A 17441-nucleotide genomic window follows, 5' to 3' on the forward strand; every position below is an offset into this window, starting at 1 on the left:
TTTGCATAGGTTTACACCTATATTTGATTTTATTCAGAGGACAAGGCTCCAGTGACAAACAAATGTAAGATTTCAGCTCAACAACATCGGAACATCTAACAATCATAAACTTTGGCTAATAAAAAAAAACAACCATAAACTTTGGTCTCTTTTTTCAAGGAGATAACTGTGATGCTTTTGGTGATATCCGTCCACACAGACGCCAGGTTGCACCAGCATGAAACATAGACTTCTCAAATACCCATATATCACGGACAAGAACCTGGAAATCATAGGAAACTGGCAATCTGGGCATAAGGAAGAAGACATTTATCCAAAATAAAGAGCAATGCACTGAACTTGAGTAAACAATTGATTTTGGAGGTCAAAAGGATGCATGCTTAAAACAGTATGAAGTTCCCTCGGCTAAAGCAGCTTGTCATTTCATAGAAAACGAATGAGTGGCCTACTATATAATTCATGCCACAGAAAATTGATTCCAAACTGTTTCCCTCTATCAATGAGCAAGAAAATAAAAGCCAACGAAGAAAGAAGTGACTATCTTTTCGTTGATGGTTTAATGCATTTTGAAAAATTGGCAGAAAGAAAAAGGAAATGAATATCCAGGAATTCCACAAGAATGGAATGGAAACAGAAATTAAGAGCCTATTTGATTCTCTTATCACTTTTTTTGTTTTATAAACTGTTATCTAAAATGGTTCCCCGCACTAGTCAGCAATTAATTTTTCATCCAAATACTATTAAGCTATGAAAATTGTTTCCAAAATAAGTGTTCTAAAAAAAGCAGAAATAGTTAGGAGATGTTTTCTCATCCTCTTCTGTTTTCTTCAATACTCTTGCTTATGTGCCCTGGAGACAAACTGTTGGAAAACTGAAATATTTTAATGGGACAAACACTTTCAAATGTGTTAAGAGACACATTTTAAAAGACAAAAGCTGTTGTTGAAAGCAATAAAAAAAAGCCCCAACTATCATTACCTCCTTGCTTTTATCTCCAGCTACCACAGAACCTTTTGAGTCATATGCTTCAAATTTCTGCAATTAATATAACATTAATTCACTGTTCTGAGATTTTGAAATTCCTTTTACTCATGAAACCATGGCATAAGTTTTCTGGGATTGGACTAATTTTAATGTTAAGCAAACCTGTTTAGCCAAAATCTCTAGTGTAAGTTGAATAAATGTTTTATTTAGGTCTTTCCGATCAACTCCAATCTGTAATTGAAAAGAAAATCAGCACAAAAATCATTATATTGATAAGCAAATTACTGATTTCAAAATATGTGCACACGTGAGTGCAAAAGAGTGATAGTACAATTCAGCATCATATATTAGCTGCTACAGGACCTGGTCAATTAATACTTCAAGCAAAAAAATATCAATTATATACAATGAAATTGTTTAAATATTTAATCCCAGAAAAGGTCTATGCAGCAGAAACTATGAAAAAGCTTCAAAATTAAGCTTTTGTTCATGGTGCCTACAAGACATAACCGGTAACTCCAGGGAGATGTCCAGAGAAACTTTACAAAGATACCAACAACCAAAAAGAAATTAACTTCAAAATTTTCACTTGTAAAATGGTCAGAACACCTCCAACAATACATCCTACCAAAGCAAATATTATTCCTACTTGATCCAATGGGACCAGATTTTGATCAGTTTTTTTTTTTTTGATCAGCAAAATAAATGTATTATATATATATATATATAAAATTGAAACAGTACCAGAGGTACCAATACAAAAGGGATATACAGTCCTTATATCTAGACACCAGAGATGAATGGTATTCTAGATATTAGGAGAACATCTAGTTTGTTCTATTTGTATCACCCATTACATAAACAAAACCCTGTCTAATATTGCTTGACCAGATTTTGATCAGTGATGCCTCAATGTTAGCAAGTTGACATGTCAGCTCTTTGATGTGACCCAAATGCCAGTAAAGGCAGATGTTCTTTCTCTTATTTCATATTTGTGCTACATTTTGAGTTGTCACATCATATCTTGACCAAAGTATAAACACAGTGCAGAAGAATACTAACCAGACGTGCACGCAAAGTCCGAATCTTAACAACAGGCTCAACCATTTCCCAATATACCCTGCTCCATGCAGTTTCTCTTTGTTTAATTTCATTCTTAAGTGCCTTGGACAAGAAAATGAAACACAAGATCTCATAAATTAAACTACATTCTCTTTAGAAATTATTGATGCAAAAACTGTACAAAACTGTATCAGAGCTCAGATTCACTAATAAAATCACGTAAAGGAACTGAAGCATACAGAAAACATATTCTCAGTAACTGCTTTCCTTAATGTTCTTTTGTCACCTTTAGCTATTAGAGTGTTTATCTGAGAAAAAGAAAAAGGAAACATCAGCATTGGGGCAAAAAAGACATCCCCACTGAAATCAAGGAGAAGAAATTCAAAACAGAACAAAACACATACTACAATGCAAAATAAAGAAACTGCCAGGAAATAGTGAAGATAAATGGTCGTTGCAGGTGAAAATTCGAAACACATCAAAAGGTCAGAGATCAATGTCTTCTGTTCTGCCCTTAATTTCTTCAAGGCATTTCTTTAAATTGATTCCCCCGAACACTATGTAAAGTGACAATATCACTACAAAACGGCCTCCCTTCAATTTCTTTCACAATGCACTCTCCTAATCTATTAAATTATAACAATCATGCATCTACATTCTGTCAAAGAAACTGCATGCATTGAATCCCGGTATTCACAAGGTGTGGCAGAGGTGCAGAGACACAAAATAGATGAAGTAAATTTGTTTCTTAAGAAAGGCATCAAATGCCATTTAGATATATTCTTTACCAGGCAGATAATCTGTTCAATTACACTGATGGATGACAAATGAGAAAATCAAGTACGTAAGAATTTGAAATCATCACAATAGTAACTCAACAACCAAAAGAGATTTCAAGTTTATATAAAGACTGAATGTTCTGAGCAAAGTATTCATCATTAATTATTTTTACTAATTTTCATCACTTGTATCAAATTAAATTAATTAAAAATTGATCCCTCTAGTTTTCAACAAATTGATGTAAAGTAGACCCATGTCATATGACACTCTTGTTGATTTGGAACTGATCCACATCATCACCATTGTCAGTAGAGATAGTGCAACACCAGCAAACATGAGCCCCAGAAGCAAAGATGTTGGCATGCCAGCTAGTTTTGCAAATGTGACACTATCTTTGCTGACATAGAAATAATGGGGCACATGGAAGACTGAATTTATTTATATCAATTTGCATTTTGAAAAATATGAGAGTAATACTATTGAAGTTGGAACTAGGGGGACCAAAATAGAACTTGTTTGAAGCTAGAGGGACCAAAAGTGTAATTAATGCACTATTTTTTCCTCTTCATAATTCCTTTTAGTTCTACAGTAGTACTGTGTAGCTTAAACTAATAAGAGGCAATTGATAAAAGATCATTATCAAATGGAAGAAGGAGTCGTAAGACAGAAAAAAAAATAGTGTAGTTTGATTTATTTAGCTGATACCACTTAGTGGGAAAATACTTCGTTGGTTGGTTGTTGTTTGATGTTGTCACTATGAATTTTTTTTTAAAAAAATCTTAGTAAAGGCTACAGATTACAGAATACAACAGGTACAAACCTCCTTGTACATATTGGCAGCCTCATTGTAGAACTGATTTTTTGAATATCCCGTTTTTCTTAACTTTGCAATAGCATAGGCACTTTTGAGCTGCAACAGAGCAAAAAACAAAGCTTGATTAAGGTTATTGATAGCATCCATTAAAATAAAATGGTCCAGGTTCAGTACTTTCAGTGTGATTTTATTTTTTTTTTCCTTTCCTAATCTCTCATAAAAGAGATATTTAGGAGAGAATGGACATCAAAAAGAGGAAAGGAATTCCTCCTTAAAAGAAAGCAACAATCTGCTGTAATTCTCCAAGATTGGGGTAAAAGAAAAGAATGGAAAAGAACAATTTCGATCAACAAAAATTATTACATTATAGTTAGGCCCTATTCTCTAAATCCGGGGGAATAGTGCAAACCAAACTTAAAATAAGTTATATACATCATCACCTCAAGAATGATGTCATTTTTTGTTCTTCTCAAACCACTTCTAGTGAACCATCTGATACATCAGAGAAATTATACATAAGATCATGATACATAATTATAATAGTTTATAAGGAAATATAATGCTATACACAGGTTGAAGGCACATCAAATTGGTGAAACAAAATACATAGAAAAAGGTGTAACAAATTCTTGGTTAAATATGTTTTGGTCCCTGCAAAAATTTTGAAATTCAGTTTTGGATCCTCTAAAAAAATTTGTCCGTTTTTTGTCCCTCTAATTTTGAAACGCACAACCTTTTGGTCTTCAAAGTGGTTTAGATAGAGCTTAATAGAGGGATGAAAAGTGGTTTAGATAGTGCTTGAGGAACAAAAGTGGTGAATTTCAAAATTAGAAGGACGAAAAATAGACAAAAAAATTTAGAGGGACTGAAACCAAACTTCGATATTTTTAGAGGGACCAAAGACATATTTTACCCAAAATTCTAAATGTTAAAACAAACCCATAAATAGCTATGCAAATTTTAGAGAGTATGCTAGTGATAAAAAGCCATGTATAAACCATGGAGATTTAAAACCAGAGATCTAACCTCTTCCAAAATGGGATTTTATCACGAGGTTCATAAGGTTCATAGATAAATCCAGGACTTGATAGGGATATTTGTTGTCCCTGCATCAATGATATGTCAGCAAAGCATCAAAGTTATTATCTGATCTGCAAAATAATGCCTTGTTTGATATCTGTTTCTGTTTTCAATTTTTAAAACTGTTTTGAAATTTGTTTAAGATCAATTTTTTAAAACTAGCTAAATTAATGCTCAATTTTTTGTTGTTCTTTTATCTTTAAAACTGAAAACAGAAATGGAACAATCTCTAAATGACCACAGACTGTCATCATAGATCAAATTTGGTTACATTATCCTTTTAAGAGTACTATAATGACAGATTTTGTTAAGTAGATAAATGCAAATTCAAATAAGAGGGTAACCTGAAATCCATCTAATCATCAACTCTCTAGGTGACTGTTTTAGAGAACAACACACAAACTAGGTGCATGTTCTTATATCTAGCATATCCAAGTTGTTAATGATGGACGGTTCTCATGTGGTCTGCCAATTGAAATGCTAATTTGCTTTGAATGTTGCAAAAATATTCTGAATTTACAAATGATCAAAATCTTTTTAATGCCTTAGCTATAGCCATAAACTGCATGTCTTAGGTTCCACTCATCATCCCATCGAAGAGTAGAAAAAACAGTTTTTTGAAGAATCCCTTTACATCAATTGGTATTTTTTTTCATAGAAAGGAAACATGAGATAATAAATCCAGTAATTCAATTCAAATAGTCAAATAAATGGCTATATAGCCCAGCATAAAAGAAGGGAATAAATGAGAGAGACAATAACAATTCAATTAAAAACACCAGAACATCAGAAGCTCCATAACTAAAGACTATACCTGAAAGATAAAGGAAACAGGTACTTTACTTCATACAACAAAACTCATCAAGTAAATTTTATAAATCCAATACAATAAGTATACATTGGACAATGCTAGTATATATCATATACCATGAAGAATAGCAGAAAATGCTTGAGTGTCATAAAAACGAAGAAGACACTTAAGAGAGAATTACCACTTGTCGCGCTTGTGCTGAGGCTTTGACTTGAGTACTTAACATCCTCCTATTGTTCATGAAAATGGACAACTCAGCAGCCTAAGAAATGTTAGAAAAGAAACACATAGAAAAAGACACAAGAAATTTAGGAACTCAAATCCCAAAAATCACTGTCTTGATAAGATAACACGTTCAAGAATATTTACCATTGTAGATCGAAGCGTCAAAGATTTTACACCAGCAAAGGGAAAACCATCTTGGCCCTTTAACAAATGGGAATGGAAGCTCCTGAAATTACCCTCAGAACCTGATCAAGCAAAAAAAAAACTCGTACTGTCAACAAATTGAAGCTCAAAAACCAATTCTGAATCATACGCATAAATCTCTCTTATAAAATCCCTTTCGCACCCAAACGAAACAACAACAAAATGTTAAAAGAGATTATTACCGTTTGATAGAGCAGAGGAATAACTCTTGCAGCTGCCGAGCCTGAAAATTCAAACACACCGAAATCATAGAAAAAACTGCATAATGACATTCATTTCAAGCTGAAAACAACCGTTTGGCTTTCATGAAGAAGATGTATTTTTCTCAGAAAGCATGGAAAGTAGTGTTACTCACAGATACGACGAAGATTCTCCAATCTGAGATGAACGATAGAGTGTCCGAACTAAGTGTAAGCGTTTGAACGGCGTCATCATTTTCAGCTTCGATTCAGAAACATTACAGTCACAGTTACACCTTTTTATTCACAGATGAATGATCGATCGATCTATGCTAGATTGAACCACAACACAGGTCTCTCTGGTTTTTCAAGGGTTTAAGCCTTTAACTTGATTAAAAAAAATAGTAGAAAACTAGAATTTACTCAGAATGAATTCGAGTGGGCCAATAGAATAGTATACCCATTTATCCTCAGGTTGGGCCTGTCCAGGAGGCTCCAATTTGAGTATTTTAGGCCTGGGCTGTGGTTGGACATTGGCACTTACTATTTACACTCCTGCTTCGCTAAGTACACCCAAATCTCCCTTTTTTACATCTTAATTATCCATTATACCCTTTTTACTTGCAGGATTATACCCTGAGAACCCATTTTCCTTTCCGGAAGTTCCTTTCTAAAATATTATATATCTATTCTGGAAATATATTTTTGGAACTAGTTCTAGAAATACATTTTCAGAATAGGTATATGATATTCTAGAAAGACATTTCTTGTAATAATAAATTTAAGATTGTTGAAGTTGTAAATGCTTATCTTACATCTTTATATTTGTTAGTCTTATTTTCATCTTATCATTAGTGTTCTTTAAATCCTATTTAAAATATTATTTTTGTTCTTTAAATGGGTTCTAAGGGGTGTACTCCTTTAAGTAAAAAGGGTATAATGGATAATTAAGATGTAAAAAGGGGGATTGGGGGTGTACTTAGAAAAAAAGGGGGGTATACTCCTTCACGTGAGGTCCAGTCCGTTTATTAATTGTTCAAAATCATCATCATCATAAAGTCATTTTGATAAAATTAATTTGTATCTTTTAATATTGGCACAAGACTTTGTTTTTTCTTCAAAAGAATCTGTTAAATAATTCACGAATCTAATTTTGCTGCTGGTTTGGCACATTAGCTCATGGGTAGCCCAAACAAGAAATAATTAAATAAAAGGATCAATATGTTCACACATCACAGCATATAACACAAACCGAGAAATGTGGACTTTGTTAATGCTAATGCATCTGTCTTTTCACTCTCATTGGATTGCATGGACACAGTTGTGATTGCTAAGTGTAAAGGCTCACGGAATCCATAGTGTTGAAGCAATATTGTCTCGTGGAGATGCTAGTTAAGACAAATTACACGCATCCAAATGCAAGACAAACCATCTCTTAAGTCTTAAACTTATGCAATAGTCTTTCAACAGTGCAATACCTAAGTCTGGTTTTCTTGAACGGTATAAGGATAGTAACATGGCAATGCAAAGCAAAAGGAACGGTTTCCTTTTGGATTCAGTTGCTTTCTTACTATCATAAGCAAGCTTTTCCTTTGTTATCGGGACTTTACTTTGAAGCAACCGATTCTGGGTGTGCAATGCAATGCATGCATAAAGCTAGCTATAATCGGTATTCGTCTACCTATGTTATAGGTGTTTGGCACAAATAAAGTGAGAGTTGCCATGGATTCTAAGAATGTTGTTGCTTTTCAAGTTGTCACATTTTGTATATGCTTGGCTGTGGCAAATTCAGTTGACTTTGGTTACCCAGCAGTTTTCAACTTTGGTGATTCAAACTCAGACACAGGTGAACTGGCTGCAGGAATGGGATTTCTAGTTGTCCCGCCTTATGGACAAAATTACTTCGAAACCCCATCTGGGTCATAGTTGACTTCCTAAGTAAGTTTCTAATCTTTCATGAATTTGTCTTATACTTATTTCAATAATCTTGATTAGTCTTAATGCTCACATTTATTTCACCTTTTAATATTCCTTCTCTAAAATTTAGGACCTTACATCTAATGCGTTAATGTACAAGAAAGTCCTAAGGCCAGTTAGGAACTCAAGAAATTTTAGTAAGCTCTTCTATGCATGATCTGATGTGACCAAGGGGAATCACACCCTATTTTTTTTTACTGTGCTTTCTAGATTCCACTATATTGGGCCCAAGGATCATAAGCGTACCCCTCTTCAATCGGACGGTCCTAAGCCCCTCAAGTGTCAAAGCCAAAAAGACGGGGGCGCTTGTTCGGACGATCCATAATCGGTTGGTCCATAATGTAACTTTGAGAGGGCATGTTACTGGCAATGCTCCTCACTGATTATTTTAAGATTATACATCGAATTAAGTTAATTATTGATATAATATATCAATGGTTCACTTCCATAATAAGTATATGACTTGCCAGACAAACCATCTAATGTTACATATGTGAGGTACCTAAGCCATAAGCATATGTAACAAGTGTTTTGGAACAAGAGGAAACTCTAGAAGGCTTGAAAATCATCCATGCTATGATGAACATGAAGCCATGTCCACCACCACCACATGTATCATTTGCATTGACATGATAGTTCCATGTGTTTTTGGTTGATCATTGCAGTGGATTCGATGAAATTTCCATTCTTAAATGCCTACATGGATTCAGTGGGTTTGCCAAATTTTCAGCATGGATGCAACTTTGCAGCAGCAGGTTCAACTATCCTTCCAGCCACTGCCACATCCATCAGCTCGTTTGGATTTGAGGTTCAGGTATTTCAGTTTCTGAGATTCAGAGCTCAGTCTCTTCAATTTCTTCAAGGTATATGACAAATAAATCAAGTGTCTTCTCATTACTTTGGTTTCAAAATCTAGTTTGCTGTTTATGACATTCATTCATTTAAAGGAAAATTATCACAATAAAGTTTCAGGAAAGAAATTTGATCAGTACGTCCCAACTGAAGACTATTTTGAGAAGGGATTATACATGTTTGACATAGGCCAGAACGATCTTGATGGTGCATTTTATTCAAAAACATTGGACCAAATACTTGCCTCAATTCCAACAATCTATTGGAATTTGAAACTGGAATAAAGGTTGGTTTCATTGTGTCTAATAAAATATGAATTAGTGCATTTTTATTCAAATTATTTCCTAAAAGTTTCTTTACTTCCAAAGTATAAAATAGTTCTACTGAGATTAGCATTCACTCTCTGATTTGTGTGCTAGAAACTGTATGACAGCGGGGCTAGGAATTTCTGGATACATAACACGGGTCCACTCGGATGCTTGCCTCAGGTTGTTGCCAAATTTGGCACTAATCCTTCAAAGCTTGATGAACTAGGATGTGTTAGTTCACCCAATAAAGCGGCCAAATACACAGCTTCAAGCTTTTCGTAGTAAATTTAAGGGCCAGTATCCAGATGCAAATGTTACACGTTGATGTTTTTACCATAAAATCAAACCTCATTGCAAACTATTCTAAATATGGTGAGAGTAACTTAAAACATTTATTGTTGCCTCATCTTAATTCCATTTTACTCTTGATTTTGCTATATAGTTTTGGATGATGATTGTTTCCTAGAGATTTTGATGTTTATTTTTATAGATTTTAAATTCCTCATATCATATTGTGATATGGCCTTGGCATCGTGTGATGTGCCCCATGCAGCAGCAACTTCTGTTTTACTCATACTTCTTACTATAGTCTTTTAATTACTCATCACTGTGACATGATTTGACAATGGAAGAATATAAAAGAACGACTTGCACATACACTACATAACACTCCATGGGAATTCATTTTCTTCTTCTTTTGAGCTTTGTTTTCTCCCGAGTCTCCTTCCTCTTTTTACCCTGTAATCATTGTGATTGCAGCACTTGTTTACAATCCTTAAAATGCTAGAAGTGTGTCCAAGTCAGTGGTCAATATAGGAATCAGGATAAACCTGGCATAGTTTCTTTTGTAACACATAAGTATTTGTTGGGGCAAACATTGAACTTTGACAGTCAAGCTTCATGCGGGCTAGCAAAGATCTTGGATGGAACCACAATAACAGCAAAAGGTTGCAATGACAGCAGTGTGTATGTAATCTGGGACGGGACTCATTACATTGAGGCTGCAAATCAATATGTGGCATCACAAATTCTCACAGGAAACTACTCCAACACTCTTTTGGGAGGCAAATTGCCCTTCCTTCTCTAGCTCAAGTTCTAAATCCCTATCCGTTTACTGTTATAATAGTTTTATTCTTTCTGTGCTGGTTAGTGAAACTACCAGCTGATTGTAACCTTGATTGACAGTTAAGGTCTTACAAACATATATGATTTAAGACTGATTCAACTCACTTTGTGACATAGTCAGTGAAAGAGTTTCTATGGAGCTTACTTGGACTTATCATAAAAGTATTTAAACTAAAAATTGAAAGTGTTTGGTTAAAATTAAGGAATCTCCCAAGTCCTGTAAGTTCATAATATTATGAGGCGGCATTAAAGTATATACATTAATGCAATGTACAAAGCTAGGAATTAGGAACCCCAGTTCTATATTAGATTTATTGAAGAAAAAAAGTACACTCAACAGGAAACTGAAAGAGGAGCAGGGAACTATAACTCGTTCTACCTGACTTAAGATCGCCAACCAGCATATAAAAATGGTCAAATGCATATATACTTCAGAATAGCATTTACAAGCAAAAACTGCCATCTTATTCTTCAGCTTTCGCAAACTCAATTGTGACATGAGCATGGTTACAACTGTACATTATACATCTGAATTTGAACAGTGAAAATTTGAAAAAGAGATCTAGTAATATTATCTTATTTTTTGGATACATAGGCATAGTACTGTGCCATAGGAACAACGAATGCAATGACCAACAAACCTCCAACTACAAGAGTGAATTGTCCACGCTTCTCTTCTGTCTCTTCCTTGGTTTTGAAATTAGACTCACGTTTGTTGTCTTTAACTGTTGGCCCACCAGGATCTGGAAGCCCATCAATGGCAGCAGCTAGCCGTTTAGCAGTGCTAAAAATAGCTTCATTGTACTTCTCATCCGTAGCCAATACTGCATATATAAACCAGACATAGGTAGTTTTGTACCCCTTCAAAAAGTAAAAATGATTATAGCTGTTCCTTACTGAGTAAAGCTTCAGAAGATCAACAAGTTTTATAAATAGAAATTAATTAGAAAACATTCACAATATAAAGGTTTTTATATTTTCGTTCAATCATATACTGTCATGATATATTGTAAAATTGTCATGGCACATGACTTTTGATCTCTATACCTGGATAATTTTTATGTTTTACACCTAGAAATTACTTGTTTTAATATCTACACATACACTTTTTAATCTCTTTTAGTTCCTATCCAAAATAGTATGTACTAAAATGGATTAAAAAGTATATGCATAGGGACTAAAACAAGTACTCCCTCCAGACTCATATATAAGCAAAAGAGTAATCTTATATGTTGAACTTAAATATAAGTAAATCTAACTAATTTTGTCATATTTAATGTTATCATTTTTAAAATACTTTTCATTTAATTCTAATTCTATTTTCAATGACTCTTTTTTATTCATGATAGTAAGTTTCAATGAAGAACATTATAGAAATAACTTTATTTTTTACTTAAGATTAAGAAAATTAAATCATGTCAACTAACTTTCTTAATTAGTGTGAAATTAATTATTTTTGTTTATATATGAGGCTAGAGGGAGCATGTCTTAGGTGTAGGACTAAAACAAGTAGCTTCTAGTGAAGAGACTAAAATGTAAATATTTGCATGTATAAGAATCAAATTAGTAATTAAGCCTAATTACTTTAAAAGTCGTAGATTCCTAATCCTATAGTATATTATAGAAATCTTTGTACTATGACAATTAAACTCTTGTAAATAATACAAACTTGCAAGTACCAGGAAGGTTCTCTGAGACGGTAGCATCAAGGATCTTTTCCCCCACAGCTTCAACAAAAGCCGGGCCACCAGTGACTGCTCCTTCTTTCTGACTCGTGACAAGCACCACAATACCCTTCTTGTTCCCTTCTTCTACAGAAGGGTACCAACGCTCCAAGACTTGGTCAGCATACTCAAATGCATCAGCTTTGCTCTGCATTCAACCACATTATACTATCAAAACATTTCATTTAGCATTTAGCATTTTGTTTGGTCCTTTCATGCTTCACTTTAGTTGCATGGCAGAGAACATGAACAAGTTTGCACAACAAGCTCAATGCTTCTTCACAGCACATCATGTGGAAACATATGAAAGAAAGTTTCATAATTCATTATTTAAGCACATAGTTGTGTAACTAACCGTGAGCTTTCGAACAGTTATAAAATTGATCCGGAAGTTCTTCCTTGATTCCAAATCAGACAACAACTGCTTCAAATCGGACCTGGTTACCCTACTAAGCACTCCTGCATCATCAAACACATAAGAATCTTTGGGTGGACCCTCGTTAAGTACATCAAACTCAGATGCCAGTGCATTGCCATTGAACAAAACTGGGCTAAAGTTGAGTGCCAAGGAGATAGCCAAAGCTGCTAGGCCTTGTTGAGCATGAGCCAACCAGCTTGTGCCTGATGAAGGTTTAGGAGATAAAGTTTGGTTCTTTCTGAGACTAGAAACAATGGGTTTCGAGCAAAAGAGAGAATTTGACTTGGGTTGCGGAGAGGGAGCCAAGAGAATTCTTGAGGGTGAAGGTTTGATGTTGAGGAGTGGAGAGAGAGAGTGAGGAGGAAAAATAGTTCCCATGATGGGGATCAGCAAGGATTCAACTTCAAGTGCAGAAGTGTGCTTCTTCTCTTCCACATCATTCCTTGTCCTATGATTTGGTTCGGATTTCGGGTGGTCTGGATTGGTTGGCTGTGTCTGAAAGCGGATAACGTCTATTAGCCATGTGGATCTTTTGGTCCACAACTATAAATTTTCCATTTTTCTTTCTATTTTCCCCCTAGTGAGCCTGCGTTTGTAGATAGATAAATATAAATAAATCTATGCTAAACTTTTGATATATTATTTTGCATGATTCATGAATAAAACTTATTATCACATATTACATAGATCAACCCATATATAGTTGTTTTAGTTTAACTAGAATCTCTCTCAAATTAGAATCTAAAATGTATTTTGATAAATACTCAAAAGAAAAAATATTTTGTCATATACAATAATTCTTTTATAATATTTTTTTTTTCTTTAGATGGGACAATCTCATTTGAATTGGATAAAATCAATTAAAGTTTTGTGAAGTGTTGAACATTAGTATGTTTTTGGTGGAGATCTCTAATTAAACTTGACAATCTCACGCTAGTGGATTCAGGTGTATAATTGTGCCTCATGGAAATGATGGAAGATACAAGAATTCCTAAAAAGAAATAAATAAAATTTACTTATTACAGTGACTTTAAGTGCCCCTGAATTGAGAAAATTTCAAAAGCAATTTATTTTAGCTGAAACTGATGATAACTGTCTCCATGCACTTTCTTTCATGGCCGTTCTTTTCTCCAATCTCATCAGCATCACCAACAACACCAAACCTCGCTTCCCTTTCAGCTCAAAACCCATAATTTGTGGGGCCAAACGGAACCTCATCCTTCAAACTCCTCTCGTCTGCATTGGCATTGGCCTAACTCCTCAAGTCTCAGTTGCGCAATCTTCACCTCAAGAGTCGTCGCCGTCCAAATCGCTTCTTTCTAGCTTTGAAAACACGACATCTTGGTTTCAGTTCTACGGTGATGGGTTTGCCATTCGAGTCCCACCAGAGTTTAAGGATATCATGGAACCTGAGGTGCACTTAACTACTTTTCTCTCTCAATTTTTAATTGTAATTTCCTAAATGACTCAAAAGTAGATTAATTCTTTATTAGTCATTTTTTTTATTGTTGAACTTGGTAAATTGTAATTTAGAAAATTACAATTGGAAAATGATTGCAAAATGTGTTAATAGAAACTTTAAGTTGCCTATAACTTTTACTAATGACAGGTTTGTGTAACTCAGCTGAATCCAGTTTCGGTTAGTTGAAGTTTGATGTAATAGTTAATTAAGTCACCTTTTTTGGTTGAAGACAGTTCAATAAGATAGACTTATTAGTTAAATAAGGTGTCTATAATGCACGATGCACCACTGTAATATTAATTTTCCAGAACCTGCATCTTAACAACAAAGCATTGAAACATTATGAAATTTTCAGTTGAATGAGCTAGGCTTCCATTTGCTTGCAGGATTTCGATGCTGGACAGTCTCTTTATGGGGACAAGGCAAAGACAGACTTTTTCAGCACGGTTTGCATCTTCCGATGGGTATTTTTTATATCAAACTCCCAACTCCCTATTTTCTTTGCACTGGTGTATTTTTAGAAGGAAACATGATCATCTTGTCTGTGATTGAAACAGATCAGAGATTCTAAGTGTTGTTACTCGGCCAGCCAATCAACTTAAAATCACCTTCTTACAGGTAATTGGACAGTCAATGACATTTTATTATACACATACACACACGGCATAAAATTTTCACAATGGTTGAGTAATTAGTAACAGACAAGCAAGGCATTTTGCTATCTGTACATCAGAAACCCTTGTTTGCCTTTTGCCATTTGGTTCCTTTCTAGTTCAATGCTGAGTTAGCATTAGACTCTTTCTTATTGCAAGTTTTTCCTTTTTATGAACTAGGACTAAAATTAGGAACTTTTTGCTACTGATAATAGTTTCATAAAGGATGGAGAAACTGATCTAATCCTTGTAATTTATTATCACTTTACTTCGACATGATTTCAACTATCAGAAGCTCTCATTAATGTCTTTGTCCTAAGAGAACACATGCACTAATGTACAGTACAGTATATCAGCCATCAGGCTTTTGTGCCTGTGTTATGACAAGTCACTGTTAACTGAGATTAGATCTACTCCTATTTTTTATTATTGATGTGAATTCCTCAAGGAACTTACATATTCGTCACTGATTGGAACAGGCTCAGAATATAACTGATTTAGGTTCTCTGAAGGAAGCAGCAAAAATTTTTGTTCCAGGTACAATTTTTTAAAACGTATACATGTTTTTGTAGGTTCAGAAAGAAGTTGACTTTGTTCTAAGTTTATCTTTATGTTACAGATTGTTATATCCTAACATTTAGTTATTTGAATGATATGATGTGCTTCGTCACTCTTTCTGTTTACTCAGTTCTTGGTTTTAGTATTTCATTTTGCTCATGATGTGAATGCAGGAGGCTCAAAAATTTATTCTGCAAGATCAATAAAAATAAAGGAAGATGAGGGTTTTACGTAAGTTCATTTTCAACTTACTGGAACTATATACACCAAAGGCTCCCTCCTTATTTAGGATAAAATACATGAATTAGTTCTTTTTTAGTTCTATATTGTTATTTAAAAAAAAAAAAGATTATCATAGAACAGAAGGCTATAAATATACAGCATTGATACCCTTTCTCCCATTGTTTGATTGGATACTCAAAATGCTAGTGAAGAAAACTCTGGATGTGTGATTTAATCCTTTAAGCCATTTTTATTTCATCTGGAACCAGTCCTATTTATGTGTCTACTCTCTATACCATTGATTTTTTTTTTATTGCATCAAATTCCAATGCATTATTGACTTTTATAATTTCAGGACTTACTATTTCTATGAATTTGGTAGAGATAACCAACACGTAGCATTGATGACAGGCATCAGCAGTGGAAAGGTTTGTTACTACAAGCATTTTAATGATATAACTAACCCATCCACATATACTTGATTGGGTATGCAATGGCAGGAGTATCATTGGTCATCAACTTTTGCTAGTTGACCCAGTGCCAATAGAGAACATTCCCATTATTCCCTCCGGTCTCAAATGTAAGCAACAAAAAATCCATATATTTTGGTCTCAAATATCAGCAAGTCCCAACTAATTTTACTATATTTAATGAGATCATCTCCAAGATGTCCTTTATTTAATTGGGATTCTATTTACAATGATCATTTTCTTGATATCAACTTCCAATCAAAGATAGTTTGGGAAGAAAACTTATTTTGTTAGTGGGATTAACAAAATTAAATGATGATAACTAATTTTCTTAATTAGTGTGAACTGTGAAGTTAGTTAGTTTTTTTTTTTTTTTGCTTATAATTGAGACTAGAAGGAGTAATTCTTTGCTGTTGCACGTCAATCACTTTTATATTTTCACCAACATAAATTACAGAAAAGTAAGACATCAGGTCCTTATATTCTGTAGGCTTTTATTGCTGGAGCAACTGCACCACAGTCCAAGTGGGACAGTGATGGTGTAAAACTTCGTTCTGCTGCAATATCATTAAAACTTCTGTGGCCATGTGCTGAATTTTTTTAGCTGGGTATGTCAACTCATTATTTCAACACTTCAGTGATATGGTTTTTAATATTTTCATGTAGACAAGTAGTGTAATTCTGTCTTCTATTTTAAGTCAAGATTTTTATATAAACTTCATAGAGTATTAAAGACCAGTCGTTTCCCTGTTTCATAGTCTAAATTTGTGTTTGAAGCTGAAGCCTGGGGTAAAGTAATGTTTAATCCAGCTGCTGAGAACTGAGGTTGTTATAGTATTATACAGAAAATCACAACTATGGCTAGAACAATGACTTCTTGTACTACTTTTAACTGCTTCTGTACGACTCTTTCTAGCTTCCAAATTAATGGTTTATTATTTTGATTTGAAGCAGTTCTCTACTTGTCCCCTGCATGATTGCAGACTGCAGTAATCTTGACACACGATTCAATTTCATTGGGTGCTCAGCTGCCTGTCAAAGTTGAAAAGTAGTTAACAATGCATTGGACATCAAATTAATATTCTGTTGAATGTTGTGAGGCTACTGCTTTTACTGATTACTGAATTTTTGATTTAAGTATTGACATTTAATTGGATAAAATGCATTTACTATTTTTATGAGTTACTAAGGTATGATTCTATTCTTACTTATTGGTCGTCAAATGAGAAGTGTAATAAGTTATTTCTCTTACCAATTTTGTATCATAACCCATAAGCTTTACCTTCCTAATTCTTTCATTTGATGATGTATATCAAGCGTTTCATATGAAAGTGTACTGAAGTTTTGCGAGTGAGGGGAGAGATCAGTGGACATCAAATGCATACATAATACTCAGTAAAGAATAATTAACCAATCTGACTAAAAACAATATTAATGAACACTCGGCTTAGACTACTTTTTCTAAATGAACTGGTTGGTTGCTCAGCATGAACGAGTATTTTACTATTTTTAAGTTGCCTAATCTCTTATCTC

The 17441-nt window shown here is 34.1% G+C and overlaps 2 protein-coding genes and 2 pseudogenes across 3 annotated transcripts; 2 read left to right on the forward strand and 2 right to left on the reverse strand.

The window, feature by feature from the left end:
• LOC100778142 (uncharacterized) lies at window positions 1-6558 on the reverse strand. 2 transcript variants are annotated; one of them, XM_006606440.4, is made up of 12 exons: window positions 6316-6558; window positions 6143-6183; window positions 5901-6001; window positions 5713-5793; window positions 4667-4746; window positions 4081-4132; window positions 3647-3736; window positions 2286-2354; window positions 2047-2148; window positions 1147-1215; window positions 979-1035; window positions 1-262 (listed from the first exon to the last, which is right to left on the reverse strand). In XM_006606440.4, the coding sequence occupies exons 1-12, from the start codon at window positions 6393-6395 to the stop codon at window positions 155-157; spliced, it is 930 nt and encodes a 309-aa protein (XP_006606503.1). In that variant the 5' UTR covers window positions 6396-6558; the 3' UTR covers window positions 1-154. The 2 variants fall into 2 exon arrangements, with proteins under 2 accessions (XP_006606503.1, XP_014628368.1); XM_014772882.3 differs by having other exon boundaries at window positions 1-279.
• Window positions 6559-7549: 991 nt separating this feature from the next.
• LOC100782078 (GDSL esterase/lipase At1g54790-like) lies at window positions 7550-10458 on the forward strand (annotated as a pseudogene).
• A 385-nt stretch (window positions 10459-10843) lies between these two features.
• LOC100778682 (UPF0603 protein At1g54780, chloroplastic) lies at window positions 10844-13121 on the reverse strand. The gene is made up of 3 exons (XM_003556451.5): window positions 12481-13121; window positions 12081-12273; window positions 10844-11225 (listed from the first exon to the last, which is right to left on the reverse strand). The coding sequence occupies exons 1-3, from the start codon at window positions 12919-12921 to the stop codon at window positions 10978-10980; spliced, it is 882 nt and encodes a 293-aa protein (XP_003556499.1). The 5' UTR covers window positions 12922-13121; the 3' UTR covers window positions 10844-10977.
• LOC100782616 (uncharacterized) lies at window positions 13077-17093 on the forward strand (annotated as a pseudogene).
• Window positions 17094-17441: the final 348 nt, after the last annotated feature.

This window comes from Glycine max, chromosome 20 (assembly GCF_000004515.6).
Source record: "Glycine max cultivar Williams 82 chromosome 20, Glycine_max_v4.0, whole genome shotgun sequence".
In the NCBI taxonomy this organism is placed as follows: domain Eukaryota; kingdom Viridiplantae; phylum Streptophyta; class Magnoliopsida; order Fabales; family Fabaceae; genus Glycine; species Glycine max.

What these genes read in the sequence shown, in the direction of transcription:
- LOC100778682 (XM_003556451.5), bottom strand. Translation starts at nt 12,921, where the DNA reads ATGGGAACTATTTTTCCTCCTCACTCTCTCTCTCCACTCCTCAACATC. An exon ending in TAACTGTTCGAAAGCTCACG is followed by an intron (nt 12,274 to 12,480) that starts GTTAGTTACACA and finishes GGTTGAATGCAG; the next exon opens with AGCAAAGCTGATGCATTTGA. An exon ending in CGTCTCAGAGAACCTTCCTG is followed by an intron (nt 11,226 to 12,080) that starts GTACTTGCAAGT and finishes TTATATATGCAG; the next exon opens with TATTGGCTACGGATGAGAAG.
- LOC100778142 (XM_014772882.3), bottom strand. Translation starts at nt 6,395, where the DNA reads ATGATGACGCCGTTCAAACGCTTACACTTAGTTCGGACACTCTATCGT. An exon ending in TTCCTCTGCTCTATCAAACG is followed by an intron (nt 6,002 to 6,142) that starts GTAATAATCTCT and finishes TTGCTTGATCAG; the next exon opens with GTTCTGAGGGTAATTTCAGG. An exon ending in AAAATCCCATTTTGGAAGAG is followed by an intron (nt 4,133 to 4,666) that starts GTTAGATCTCTG and finishes CTGATGTATCAG; the next exon opens with ATGGTTCACTAGAAGTGGTT.